The sequence below is a fragment of the Alexandromys fortis genome, unplaced genomic scaffold (assembly GCF_014885135.2).
Source record: "Alexandromys fortis isolate MF-2015 unplaced genomic scaffold, M_Fortis_MF-2015_v1.1 scaffold_17, whole genome shotgun sequence".
Lineage (NCBI taxonomy): Eukaryota > Metazoa > Chordata > Mammalia > Rodentia > Cricetidae > Alexandromys > Alexandromys fortis.
Window position 1 is genome coordinate 2690673 of NW_026067896.1, and position 13096 is coordinate 2703768.

At 45.3% G+C, this 13096-nt stretch overlaps 1 protein-coding gene across 1 annotated transcript; it reads right to left on the reverse strand.

Moving 5' to 3' along the window:
- Window positions 1–656: 656 nt before the first annotated feature.
- On the reverse strand, window positions 657–12223 carry Pabpc1 (poly(A) binding protein cytoplasmic 1). The gene is made up of 15 exons (XM_050161901.1): window positions 11576–12223; window positions 9144–9337; window positions 8781–8896; window positions 6851–6990; window positions 5063–5157; window positions 4728–4865; window positions 4451–4546; window positions 3918–4190; window positions 3674–3764; window positions 3099–3209; window positions 2869–3023; window positions 2319–2403; window positions 1911–2041; window positions 1545–1637; window positions 657–1092 (listed from the first exon to the last, which is right to left on the reverse strand). The coding sequence occupies exons 1-14, from the start codon at window positions 11766–11768 to the stop codon at window positions 1545–1547; spliced, it is 1911 nt and encodes a 636-aa protein (XP_050017858.1). The 5' UTR covers window positions 11769–12223; the 3' UTR covers window positions 657–1092.
- Between the last annotated feature and the right edge of the window lie 873 nt (window positions 12224–13096).

Below are 13096 nucleotides of genomic sequence, written 5' to 3' on the forward strand. Positions count from 1 at the left end.
TTAGACAGGAGAGCCTGACTTAACTTTTTAGAAAGTCCCAAAAAAACCAAAAAGCACCCATTGGTAGATGAAGTTCCAAACAGGTGTCTTTCAAAATGCTGTACACCAAGCCCTGTAAGTCACAGCTCCTATTTTGCAGGTGGTCTGGGTGACAAGGTACCATAGTACCCTAAAATTAGGCCACATTCTATAAATGCACCAAGTCTTTCAAAGAGATAGATGTAGTATAGTGACAGGCCTAGTGCCTCAAATACCTATTTTCTCCAATAGAGTGCTACCTGTCACCAAGGACCTAAGATAATTATTTTGTAGTACAAAATCCTAGTAGTGACAGATTTGTGTAAATGTTAAGAGCCAATGAACTATATATGCAACAGCTCAATAAATAAGGGGAACTAACTAATACATAGTATTGTCAAAGTGTTAACACACCTACAGACACAATCTTGAGAGGCTAAGGATGGCCTGATTTACACAGCAAGACCTTGTCTAAAACCAACAACACACACACACACACACACAAAAAACCCCCCTGAGAACAGCCTTTATTTTATAGACTTGGTAGCTGCTTCCAGCCCTCTACTTCTAAAAGGCAGCAAGCACTCGCTACACACTCAACTGACAAGAGAACCAAAGGAAATGAAAGCAGAACCATCCACTGTTTAAGGAATTTTTATTAAAGCAAGAATTTTATAATCCAAATTACGTTTCCTTGCTTAGTTATCAGTTCTGCTACTTAAACAGAACTGACATCCCAAGCTATTCCACGGTAAAGAATTACAAAATTAAAGAAAGGAATGCTTTAAATTTTTGTACTTTGCTGAAAATTCTTTTCCCAGGGTCTATAAAACATTAATTTGTTTTTATATTTTACTATTTTTTTGTATTTTTTGTTGTTTTACATCAAGTAATCTAGGACTAGCACTGTTTGCTAGACCTGGCATTTGCTCGGTACATAAGGTTCAAAGTTTCCTTTCCTTTTTTTATTTATTTTATATTTTGCAATGTTTTTTCATAATATTTAAATTTTTCGATGTTTAGATATTTTTTCTTCGGTGAAGCACGAGTTTCTTTTCATGGTCCCTGATCAATCTGTGAATGTCAAAAAATAAAATAAAATAAGACCAATAGGAACACATAATTAAAGCCCTTGACTGAATCCAGCAAGTCAGTAAGCTGCCTGCCTTTTATTGGCACAGCCATACCCACTCCTTAACACCCATATCTACATCAGCACAACATGGCCCGAGCCCAGGGTTCTAGTCATTTTTAGAAAAAAGTGTCTGCCAAACTGTAATCTTAGCACCCTGGTGGTGGGACAGAGAAGCCACCATCCAAATAAATAAATACCAGTATTAATTATGAAAGCCAACTTCTGTTATAGGGCCATTTCATACAAACTACTTCGCAAAACAGTATTGACTTAAAGTACCGGTCAGTTAGTTATCAGTCAGGAGACCCGACTCTGTTGTGCGTCTTCCCCTCTGAAAACCTAGTATTTATTTGTCAAAGTTCATCTCTGCTACGGAGGAAGAAGCACTCACTCAAACAGTTGGAACACCAGTGGCACTGTTCACTGCCTTCTGGGCAGCCTCTTTTGCTTGGTGGGCTTGTAGTACAGCTACAGCTTCATCAACCTAGAAAAGGGAAAACACAACTGGCTCAGGAAAAAAAATTGATAAATCCCCACCCAAACAGACTTTCTTAGAAGAGTGGAATGAGCTCTAAGCAGCATGGTTACCACTGCACTCTACAATCTACCAGCAGTATGAGCTTTGAAAAAACAGGCACTACAGTTATAGAGGGTATACACATCACCATTTGCAAAGCTCCTTAAACTCTATATACACCATGTAAATGTTCTGTAGAATAAAACCAAACAAAAGTCAGTGAGACAAATGACAAAGCACCTTTGAGCGGAGAGACTCTGGAGACTCAAGCATGTGAAGTAATTCTGAGTTATCAATCTCCAAAAGCATGCCAGTGATTTTACCAGCAAGAGTTGGGTGCATGGCTTGAATAAGAGGAAACAGCCGTTCACCTAGGAACAAAATACTCTATCAGAAAGCAGCAAGGGTCATTATCAACCTGGTGTTTAGAACCTTACTAATGCACACCCGTCTGCACACAATCTGTCACAAGCCAATCACTTCTGGTGGAACCAGCTTCTCAAATATCAGCATCAGTTTCCTTGCTGCAAAGCTGGAGTGGGGATCAGTGTGAGCCTACCCACCAGCTCCCAGTCTCAGTTCCTTCACACTACTGCTGACCCCTGTCTTCTGCAGACTCTGAAAGGCCAAGACAACAAAGTTACTTACCCAACATTTGCTTTTGCTCTTGAGGGGGGGCAGATGCCAACATGGAAGCAGTTAGAGGTTCTTGACCTTGCACATGAACAGCAGGCTGGACATAAAACAGGAAACCTCTTAAGTCCCAAAGTATTGAAACAAAACCCAGCCACCCATCAATATACAATCACAGGGATCCGACTGCTTAAATCCAGAGGGAAACACTGGCTAAGTACTAAGTATAGATAATCACATGACATCTGTACCTGAAATAGTTACATTTTAAATAAAGTCTTCTTTGGAATCATACAATCAAGTTTTGGTTCCATGACTAGGAAAAAAGTGATGTCTAAACCATTTAACTAAACTTTCCTTCACATCTTCCTTATATCCATGTCAAACAAAAACAGCATTTAATTCAGGGAGACTATTGGTTGCATTCTAGTCCTAAAACCTCTTCACATATAACCAACTAGTAAGATGGTCCACAGAGAGCTTAAGCTCTCATAGATCAAACAACTGATCACCTTTGAGTTTAGCTAAGTACCACGACGCTCACAAACAAATGATAAAACCGCACCTGTTGCATGGTAACTTGTGGCTGTGCATTAAGATGTTGCTGGGGATTGCGGACTCCCGCAGCGTATTTATACTGGGGAACGGTGCGGACAGCAGGAGTGGCTGCAGCAGCAGCAGCTGCAGGACGTGGACCCATGGTCTGTGTTGAAGTGTTAGCTAAAGAAAAAGAAGTATCTTAGAGTACCGTACCATTTCAAATTGGAAATCAATATTTTCTTTAAACAGACTCACCAACACGCTGTGTTGACATGACTCGTGGAACCTGTGAGGAAGCTGGTCTCATAGTACTAAACGGTGGTCTAGGAGCAGCTGGGCGGATAGCACCGGGCATGTTCTGGAATGCTGCATTTAAAGGTAACACACATGGCTGAGAACCTTACTAGGTCAAAATTAGTGCTTCTCTAGGGCTGAGGTTTGTATAAAAAGCTACATGAAACCCTGGTATATATTGGGTTTCAAACTTATTAAATCGCACAATGCCAAGAGATATGCAATAGGATCAAAAAGAAACACCAAGGACTCCTGCAGTCCAGACTGACATGAACAAAGACCAATGTCACAACCCTAAAGCCCCGTAGTCATCTGAGCTTTGAAGAAGTCACCAAGGCAAACCAAGATTTAGAACAAATCCCCAGTCTTAGATAACCTAGGAATATCAAACCTACCCACTGAAGATCACCTAAGCATACATTATAAAATTTGCCTCATCATATTATATTGAAACCACAGCCTAGCAGACGGTAGGTTGTGTTGCATCTGAGTTAAACCCCATGTTCCAATCCCTGTCGTAACTAAAAGAGGCTTACGATGAGGTCTGGCACCCTGAGCAGTCCAGCGAGGACTTGGTCTTAGTTGAGCAATTTGGCTAGGAGGATAGTACGCAGCACGGTTCTGAGTCTGTGGGAAGAAAGCAAGCAAGCACATCAGCTCTGGCAGGGTGAACCCTCCACAATACTCTCCATCGCTTTCCATTTCCCCAATCCTAGAAACTTAGTGCTTTATTATCAAAGCACACACAACACAGCATGAGGTTCTTTCCTCCTCACTCACCTGTGGGATAGCTGCCATGAAGTAACCTGAAGGAGGTGCTGGCTGGTAGGGGTTCATCACGGGGTTGGGCACAGCTCTCACGCTCGCCATTCTCTGCATATACTGGTTAGTGAGGTGAGCCTGGCGCTCTTCTTTGCGCTGAGCTAAAGCTACATACAGTGGCTTCGTGGCCACAATTCTGCCATTCATTTCCGTAACTGCTTTAGTGGCTTCTTCAGGGGAAGAGAAACATACAAAACCAAACCCTTTGCTGCGACCACCCTCCATCATAACCTATAAAGAAAAATAATAAAGAAAAATGAAAGGTTAGTACAATCGTAGAATAAACCAGTGAAGTCACTGAACCAAGTAATCCTGTTAGTGCCAGAACCAACTTGCATCAACCGAGTTCTTCCTCCAATCAATACTCAGGGCACACATGCATTACTGCAGGCAAATACAGCTGGAAGAGGGAGCTATACAACAGCAACTTTCCAAGGTATTCGGGCTCCCCTCTTATCTTTTATAAATAATATCGCACACGCTCCTCTTACCTTTGCACTGGTGATGGTACCAAACGGAGAGAACTCTTTCCGGAGACGCTCATCATCAATACCATCATCAAGGTTTTTCACATAAAGGTTAACACCCTGAAAAGACAGACAAACTGAAGAGAGGTAGGAAGCCCTCTGTGGTACCCAAGAACTCCTATTACATTAGCCCATGTTCCTTCTCTTCCCTCTCAAACTCTGTTACGTGGCAATAACTGAAATGAATGCAAAATAGGTCCCTCATCCCTATCTTAGTTTGCTCATTCAAGTAAAAACGGACCTGGTATCTGGTGATCCTATCTTGCTTCATCTGTTCAAATTTGCGCTTAAGTTCCGTCTGCCGCTCCACTTTTTTCTGAGCTCGACCAACATAAATCTGTTTTCCATTGAGCTCCTTTCCGTTCATCTCATCCACAGCCTTACAGAAACCAAACAAAAACCTTAGTTACTTGTGAAGGTACAGGCACCCCCATGCCCAAATCGCCAGGTTTGAGGGCAGTATACACTCCAAATTCTCTAACACATACAATACAAATATTTGATTACAACATGAAAGCTTTTGTTAATGTTGGCATAAACTTATCTACACAAGCAAAAAGAACTTTTTAAACTTACTTTCTGTGCGTCTTCATGTCGTTCAAAGCTCACAAATCCAAACCCCTTGGATTTCCCGCTTTCATCGGTCATCACTTTCACACTTAAGGCAGGCCCTAAAAAAGTTCGCAAAGAGTCAAAACTAGTCCACAGTTAATTAGGTATACATTTCACCTTTTTTATTTTTGAGAGGGTTTCCATGCATCTGCCCGCCTCTGCCGGGATTAAAGGCGCGTGCACCCCGCCCCCACCGCCACATTTCAGAGCAAACTCCAGACCGCTCAAGCTCCAAGACTTTTGCTGTTCTCTTCACAGATCTTTTGTATAAATATCTTATACATGCCTAGAAGTTTTTACACTGAGATGTCTTAAAACTCCAAGTTTTTCTTAGTTCAGTAAGTAAAGAAGCCCTTTAGCTAACTAATTTGATTGATTTTTCTTGCTCAGAACTAAGAATAAACTTGAAAAGGGAATACCAGCTCTGCAGAAAGAGACAACTGAATTACCCCAGGTTATTTCTAAGGACAAGCTTCCCCAAAGTGGAAGGACCACCGTGGGTTAAAGCACCTACTCTGTAAGAACGGGAAGTGGTGTTCTCAATGAGAACAGCCCTCACAGGCACACACCATTCCAGTTAACTCTCTAACTGCTTTGTGGTTGTTAGCATCTCTGCTGCTGCTCCAGATCCTGCCCACGGACTCACCCATTTATTGCAAGCCCAATAAACTTGTGTCTCAACATAGCAATAGAAATCTAACTAGACAGTGGTCAACTCAGGATGTGGGAAAGGTGGTATAATTAAAAACAACCAGCTCAAACCCAGCACTTGGGAGGCAGAGGATGGTAGACCTAAGTTCAAGGCCAACCTGATCTACATAGTGACCCTCAAGAAAAAAAAAAGACAAAAGGGTTTTTATTTTAAAACATTCAGATGCAACATAGGTAAGATATGTAATGAGAAACTTCTAGAAAACTTGAATAAGGTCCACAACTTGACTGTTATTTTATCTCCTCATCCCACATCTTTGTAGAAAATAAGAATTCTCTTTGCTCAAAAAGAAGATTCAGCCAGATGTGGTGCATGCTTTATGTCTTTAGCCCCAGATCTTAGAGGAAGGTGGGGCTTTTTGTAAGCTGCTCACCAACAACTAGGGCAACACAAAGAGACTCTGTCCTTAAAAAAAAGAATCAAGGCAGCAAGCTCAGGCTGGCCTTACAATGGAAGAGTAACTGAACCACAAAAACAACTTAAGTCCTTAAGTCCGTTCTGAAACTTAACAAAAAGACAGCAGCAAATCGTCTACAGATGGATTCTCACTACCCACCTTTTACTCTAATCCTAAAAGTGAGGCTGGTTTTTGCACTTCCTTGAGCTTAATCAATTTATTTTGAAATTTGAGGCAGGATTTCCTATAACCCAGCAGACAGTACAACTTTCAAATAGGCGCGCCTAGCTGAATTTACTTTGAAAAGATCTTCCAAGGAGTTATGATGGAAGAACCTGGATCTTTGAAAACATTCTTTGAAGCTGCTCAAATGTTACTGACACTAACATAACCTAAAAGGAGCAAGCTTTTTCCACTCTGTAACTAGAGTACACTTTACTCAGGACAGTCTCACCCATGCTGCCCTACAACTCTAAGAACTGTGTTTATCTTTTAAAGTATCCCAAAATGAAGCAAACCTTTAAAAAGATCTACCCAGCAGATTAAACTCTAAGCTTCGCAGCATTCTCCAGTCAAGCAAGCATCAGCCACTAAAGGTCAGGCAATCTCAGTATAAAGATGTAAAGTAACTTGGACACATTACCAAACTTGCCAAAGAGATCCTTAAGGCGCTCGTCATCCATGTCCTCCCCAAAGTTCTTGATGTAAACGTTGGTGAACTCCTTTGCCCTCGCTCCAAGTTCTGCTTCTCGTTCCTTCCGTGACTTAAATCGTCCAACAAACCTGAGAAGATGTCAGCACTTTAACACCAGGCTGTTTCATAAAGCTTAGATCAAGGCCAATAGTTTATAAAATGTCCTCAGTGAAAACAGGGCCTTCCACAACACTATCTGTGCACTATAAAATGAAGTTTCCTTCCAGTGCACTGAAATCCAGTTAACCCAGGTTAAAGAGGGTATCCTGTGAGAACTGTTCAGTGCTGACCAAGAGATCTACATAAATGCTTCAGAGGTTCTCTAATTGTGCCATCTCCTTAACGAACTTCCAATTGTCTCTACTAATACAACAGTCTGGCCTAACTGTATAATTAACCAAAAACAGTAAATACCATACCAGCTTCTATAACCCCACACAAATCAAAAATTCAAGGAAAATACGATTTGCTCTTATCCTCAAAAGCATGGGTCTTTTCCATGTAGTTTGAAGAACCTCAGTGGGAGAATTATTCATTGTAGATACAACTTCCTGCTCTCCCAAGTGGTGCTTCAAATATTTCTTAGGAACAAATTATTTATAAAAATAAATAAATAAATAAAAACCGCCCCCCCAGAATGGTGCCTCAATATGCACTTAAACCAGCAACAAACCAGTCTTCCCTGGACCCTGCAATGGAGATATTCCTTTAATTTTTACTCTAGCACCGCTATCAAGTTTTCCACTGTGATAACAACTGAGTCACTCCAGGGGCCACAAGTGTCTTGGATTTCACAATCTGTAGGCTTTACTGATTAACACCTCTATCTTAACGTCTAATCTGCATAATCTCATTTGTTGTGCTGATGCTTTAGATGCTGTGTGGCAGAGAACACCTGGGCTTCAGTGTTCTGGCCAGGCAGTGGTGGGTGACACTTTTGACCTCAGTACTTGGGAGTCAGAGTGGGAAGAGAGGGAGTCCAGGACAACCAGGAGGGACTTCTCTTACCGTTTTTTGAAACAGGGTTTCTCTAACTTCAGGTTGTTCTTTAATTAACCCTTTAGTTTCTCATCAAGAACTCCCCTCTCAGATCACTTCCTACAAGGCTTTACAGAATAGTCAAATTCTCGCACATCAAGAAGTCTACTGGCAGCAATCAGCCTTTCATATTAGTTTTCAGTGTTATTCCTTAAAAGTTTGTTAACTCTTTAATTTTATTTCAGGGAAGATTAATCAGAAAACCTAACGCCAAGAAAGAGCGGACTTCAGAGCACTGGTATATACAGTTGGACAGTTTACTGTCTTAGGGCACCTACCATTTAAATGACTTTGGCTAGTTTCCCCAAATATGAAACTGGCCAATGAATTAGTTCCTTAGTAAGGTTAGGTCAGATTGCATGGTAAGATTCCCAGTTCAACAATGCAATGATTTGATCAAGTTTTATAGCTCTATTCACCTAGTTCAATTTAGGTCTGAATGTTGAGTGACATTTCTGAACAGCATGAAACCTAGCAATGTGGTTTAGTGCTTTTGGTAGTTGATACACACTCATGGAGCCTACCCGGGCTGGCCTTGTGCTCCTATCTCCATCTCTCGAGTGATGAAATTACAGGCACAGCTATGTCAGCTCTCTATCTTTCATTACCTTTTTTTTTTTTTTTTTTTGTGCGTGTGACACACATCTATGTAGCTTAGGCTGTCCTGCAGGTTCTACAAAGTTAGTTACATCTGCCTCTACCTTCCAAATGCTGGGATTGAAGGTGTGTTACTTCAGCTCCAGCTAGTTTTAACTTAAGGGTAAAAACCTATTACTTTTCAAACCAATGGTGGAACCATTTAAAAACAGACTTAATAATAGTACACTAAAGCTATACTTACACTTTACGGTCATTTAGAAGCATTCCATTCATTTTCTCAATAGCTCTTTCAGCTGCTTCCTGTGTTTCAAAATGCACAAACCCATAGCCTTTGGAGCCATTTTCATCACAGACCACCTGGGGAAAGAAGATATGCTCACTTTTATTACTTGCTATTGCTTCTCTCTCCCTACTAAGCATAGCACTGCTCACTAACAGAAAGAAGCCCTGTCGATTACTGCAATACATAAGAAAATACTGTAAAAGAGAGAAAAGAGATGGTAGCCATCTAACCTGGCTATCTTGGAAATTAACACAGACATCACAGATGCTCACAAAAAGTAGTTCAACATTGCAAATATTGATCTGTCACATCTTTGCTTACCTTACATGAAAGGATGTTGCCAAATGCAGAAAACGTATCATACAATGCTTTATTGTCAATGGATTTGTCCAAATTTTTAATGAATATGTTGCCTACTCCACTTTTGCGAAGTGATGGATCACGCTGAGACCACATGATGCGGACTGGCTTGCCCTTTATAACATCAAAATTCATGGTGTCCAAAGCACGCTCCGCTGCGAGAAAGACATTTTCCAAGTAAATATCACTACCCTTTGATTAGTCACTGTATTTATGGACAGTTATGCTTCACATCCAAAAACTCAATCTATTGGTGGTATAGTGGTGAGCATAGCTGCTTTCCAAAAACTCAATCTATCCTACAATTACTTTTGAGGTCCATAAAGACTAAATTATGTATACTTGTGCAGAATTTCTAAAGTGAAACTTTTTTTTTTGGCTAGGGCCTCTCCATGTAGCCCCGACTAGCCCAGATCTCAAGAGATCCACCAACACTGCTTCTGTCATGGAATCTAGTGTATTACCACTACATCTGTCTTAAATGGAAAATACTACCTTAAACAAAAAGACCAGTCCTTAAAGAGGCACAGTTCACTTGAATCCATGAAGCAAATTCCAAATTTCTCACTAATAACTGTAAAGTTAAATAGGACAAGTTTTTGTTCATTTTTTTTTTTTTAGATAAAGTCTCACTGTGTAGGCCTGGCTTTTGATGTAGCCCAGGCTGGCCATATAAACTCTAGAGTCAAACCCAGGTGCTGGGATTAAGTCAAGGGACAACCACGCCCATTTGCTGTAAATGGAAGTTTCAGTTCCTAGAAAATAATAATCAGTAATGCTCACTATCAATTGGCCACACCTCCTCAGCTTCCCTGGTCCTGCTGACTTTGCTTGAGCTTGACAGGTTTTTTTAATGAGTCACCTCTCCCTACTAAGCATAGCACTGCTCACTAACAGAAAGAAGCCCTGTCGATTACTGCAATACATAAGAAAATACTGTAAAAGAGAGAAAAGCTGGCTTAAAAGACCCAACTATCTGTAAAGATGGAACAGACACAAAATGAACGGAGGAACTGGAGGCAAGACTCTTAGCAGCTGCAATATCGGCCCACTGGCACAGGCATGCACAGTAAACTATAACCACGGCAACTCCAAGTTTAACTTTTCAAACCCCAGCACATCTAAAAACTGGATAGTCTGTATTTAAAAAAAAAAAATCACTAAGTTTTAGGTCTTCCAAATTACGTAGTCAAGTTCTCGGTTACTACCTTCCCTCATGTCACATCCTGTGACAAATCCTGCCCAGGGCTGAGCTGTAAGGGACACTCAGAGCCCCGAACAAAGCCAAAGGGCAGGACAATCTGCAGTGCAGGGTGACAACTTCTGGCTCCCAGTCATTCAACACGTTGCCTATCCAAAATCTCAGCACCAGCTTTAACCAAATGAAAAACGGGTCGTCAGTCACTAACTAATGGACTAACTAACCGAATGAACTAAAGCTGACTTTTTTTAAGATTTAACCTAACTGCTTGCTCATACGCCATAAACCTTATCTGATTGTTAGATTTGTTTCAGTGAACATTCAAATTTCACAAAAAATAAAGTCAATCAAGATTCATGGATATCCTGGACTACTTAAAAAAACAAAACGAAACTATTGTCACTTGGATGGCACTAATTCAGCATTAAGTCCATGTTCTAACATTTATGACCCAAACTAATAAGACTACATTTTTTAAAAAAAATTTCATAATCACGGTGTAGTTAGTAAAATATTTTGAGATGTATACAGTAACTGATCTAACTAATTTGGTTGAAATGAGCTAAGGTGTCCTAGAGAGCTGCCTACACCCCCCTCCTCCACTTCGCGGTTACAGACAGAAACCTACTTCATCTAGGGAAAACCCCAGGCAAGTGCACATGGCATAAGGTGCCTTTCCCGGTCCACCGGTCAGGGATGCGCTATAGGGAAAGGACTCGGGACCCTAAGGATGCCCCCCACCAGGCACCACCCTAATAACTTTCTTCTGAAGCCTTGGGCTCCCCCCAGCGATTGGGCCACCGGCAGGAGCAGGCCTCGGGCCTGGTGAGGTTACAGGGTTCAACACGTGGTATCCTCCCCAACCCCGACTTCCTCCCCAGCCAGTGCCGGGGATGGCCGGCCGGGCGCCCCCACCCAGCGCGCCAGGAGGGGTCTCGGAGCCCCGGACCTCGCGGTCCGTGGTGGGCGTGCGGCGGAGGCGATCTCAACCCACCCTCCCCCCGGCGAGGCGCGTCATCGCCCTAAAGTTTGCGAGCGACCGAGGACGAGAAAATGGTCGCGGAGGAGGAAGTGCCGGCCCGCGAGGGGCTGCTCGCCGCGCCGTGCCCTCCCGTCCCCTCGCCCGGCCCGCTAGGCCCGCCGCCCCCGGCCGCATGGCCGCCCGCCCGCCGCCCTCCGGCCTGCCGCTCACCGTCCGCCGGTTGTTGAAAGTTCACGTACGCGTAGCCCAAGGAGCGGCGGGTGATCATGTCCCTGCAGACCCGGATGGAGAGGATGGGCCCGGCCGGGCTGAACTTCTCGTAGAGCATCGCCTCCGTCACGTCGGGGTGCAGGTCCCCCACGTACAGGGAGGCCATGGGGTAGCTGGGGGCGCTGGGGTTCATCTCGGCACCGGCTGCCCGCGGGGCCGCAGGCCGCGACCTTTCCCGTGAGAGGAGGAGAGCGAGTGGCGGGGCCGGGAGGGGGACCGAGCCGGGGGGAGGGGAGCGGGGGCGAGCGCAGAGGGACAAAATTCAACCGGAATCGAGGCGTACTCAACGGCCGTGGAACCGGGGAAGCGAGGCTGGCGGTGCTGGGTCCGGGCGGCAGGAAGGCCTCGGTCTCTGGGTTCCTGCTTGGAGCTGCGGGGCCGCGGGCGGGCGGGCGGGTCGGTCTCGGCTGCTTCACCGGGTTATTTTATAAAAAGAGGAAGAAAAAAAAATAAAAGTCTCCGGCGGGGGGAGGAGACGCGGATTTTTTGTAAATTTTTTTTTTGGGTTTTTTTCAAAGGATTTTTTAGATTTTTTTTGGATTTTTTTAATAATAAATGTGTGTTCCGAAGCCGGAGCACACACTCCGCACTCTCAGCACTAACCGCCGGGGAGAAGGGGAAGCACCGCCTCCTGCACCCTCTACTTATACCCCCCGCCGTACTCGCCCCGCCCACGCGCGTCTGACGCCGGGGCCCTACGCGAGCGACGGCGCCGGAGGAGGCGGAGGAAAGAGCGGAGGGAGAGAGGCAGCGGCGGCGGCGGTGGCGGCGGCTGGCTGCGGGCGTGGGGGTGGGGACCGGGGCGGGGACGGCACTGCTGCGCACGCGCCACGGCCGGCGGAGGGCGGGGCGGCCTCAGGACCCGCCCCTTCGCACACACGCCCCGCCCCGGCTCCCGCGGGCCCCGCCCCCGTCGGGAGGAGCGTTAACCCGTCCGCGCAGCGGGTGGGCGGCGCGCGGGGCTTCCGGGTTCCTCGGCGCCCAACCGCCCCCCACGTGCGCGATCGAGTCATCGCGGGTTCTCCTTCGCTCGCCACCCCCACCCACGTCCCCGGGCGGCGGCGCCGGACACGGGCGGACGGGTGTGAGCCTCTCTGCAGGGCCGGGTGTCCGAGCTGTGCGCCGGAGGGAGGCAGGGGAGCTGCCCCGGTCTCCTACCCGGACCGCACTACGAGTCCCAGCGGGCAGCGCCGCCACGCGCGTGGGCCGCGGAAGCGGTGCCTGTCGGGAGCTGGAGTTCTCAACGGCCGCGGGCTCGCTGACCTCAACCGGACCCCAACCGTCCCGGGCGTGACCTGGCACGGGTCCGGGGCGCTCGACGCGGCGGAGGGGAAGGAGGGAGGGAGGGAGGGAGGGAGGGAGGGAGGGAGGGAAGGACGCGGCTGTTGGGAGCCTGGCGGCTGGAGATGATCTGTTGGCATCACTACGTTTCTTTGCAGTGGAAAACAGGACTCGATAAAA